Raw genomic sequence first — 1,386 nt, 5'->3', positions numbered from 1 at the left:
ATGACGACTTCGACACGCGCCGCATCATCGGCACTCGAGACCTCAGACGCCTCAAATTCGAGCCAGTCTTTCGAGCAACGACACAATGGGATGCCAACAAGTATCAAAATAGCCATCGGCGCCTCCTCTACAGTTGCCTTCCTCGCCATACTGGCTTTCGTCGTGTTTCTCTTTTGCCGCCGCCCACGCCATGGATACGCGCAGAGCATAAAGAGCGAAACCAAGCACCACGCTCTCCCCCAGGCCAACTCGCCCACGCCCCTGATATCGCCTGCGGCCTCGACTCATGAAGCCGTGCACACCCCACTGACGCCGCCACCGCGCCTGCAAGAACGCAGACTACTCCCTGCCCTCCTGGGCCCCGAGAGGCCCAGCATCGATGTGTCCATCCCGGGAACACCGCTGGGGGCTTCAGTTGCGCAGGCAGGCATCTTCTCGCAGTCCCCCATAGCTTCGCCGACGGCTAGCAAGCTCGCGCCGAGAAATGACCGTTCACCCAGAGTCTACGGAGTTCCGCCGCCGAGAATCTCCACCGGCGCTGCGCAGCCCAGGAAGACGGCGAGCGTGGGCAGCGCAGCGAGCGGGCGCACCGTCACCGCGGCCTTCAATGTCCCGGGCCACCCCACGTCGCCTACAAGACCTCCCCGCCCGCACGAGATACCGCTGCGTATCCCGGACCTGGTCTGCCCGGGCCCCCCGCCGAACCGCGCCCTCCCTCCCGCGCCGCCTTTGAGTCCCGTCAGCCTTTCACCGCTCTTCCGGCAGCAGCACGGGAGCGGCGGCGGCAGTATTGGCGTCGCCGTGAGTAACGGGTGGGTGCCGCCACGGAACCCCGCAAGAGGGGTCGTCTTGGGCAAGGAGTCGAGGGACCTGTGCGACCTGACCGAGAGCTGTGCGAAGGAATCGAGGGAGAGGGACAGCTGGGGCAGCTGGGGCGTTGGGGGCGGCGGGACGGGGGTCGGGGCGAGTTCGGTGCAGAGAGGGAGCGGGAGGGTGAACAGTCCCGTGCTGGAGGAGGCGGATCTGGAAAGGATGGGTGGGAGGTACTGAAGCCTTGGCCTGTAATGTAGAAGACTACTATAGTTCCCGTTTCTCCTTTGTCCCTGGGGTGTGAGCCGGACTGGCGATATAAAAACGTTGCGATTGGTGCTGAGGCCGGCTGGCTGGCCGTCTTGGAAGACTCGGTTGGCATTCGCTGCGGAATGATACGGAATTCCTCGACCCTTTTGATGATAGCTTTGAGATAGAGGCCCACGCTTTGTTAGCAGCGCAGTAGCCTACGAGAATATGCGAGCGACGAGTATATGACTCTTGAATGAGGCAAAAGCGAGGTTTAGTGGTGCATTCCCGCCTCCTTGACGCGGGCCTTAATTACACTCATTTAGT

The 1,386-nt window shown here is 62.3% G+C and overlaps 1 protein-coding gene across 1 annotated transcript; it reads left to right on the top strand.

The window, feature by feature from the left end:
• On the top strand, window positions 1–1,050 carry EsH8_II_000172 (uncharacterized protein; the record flags this gene model as incomplete). Its single annotated transcript, XM_083263470.1, has 1 exon — window positions 1–1,050. The coding sequence occupies one exon, from the start codon at window positions 1–3 to the stop codon at window positions 1,048–1,050; it is 1,050 nt and encodes a 349-aa protein (XP_083120792.1).
• Between the last annotated feature and the right edge of the window lie 336 nt (window positions 1,051–1,386).

The sequence above is a fragment of the Colletotrichum jinshuiense genome, chromosome 2 (genome assembly GCF_051148585.1).
Source record: "Colletotrichum jinshuiense chromosome 2, complete sequence".
In the NCBI taxonomy this organism is placed as follows: domain Eukaryota; kingdom Fungi; phylum Ascomycota; class Sordariomycetes; order Glomerellales; family Glomerellaceae; genus Colletotrichum; species Colletotrichum jinshuiense.
Note: the sequence above shows the minus strand (reverse complement) of the source record. Positions and strands in the feature narration are given on the sequence as shown.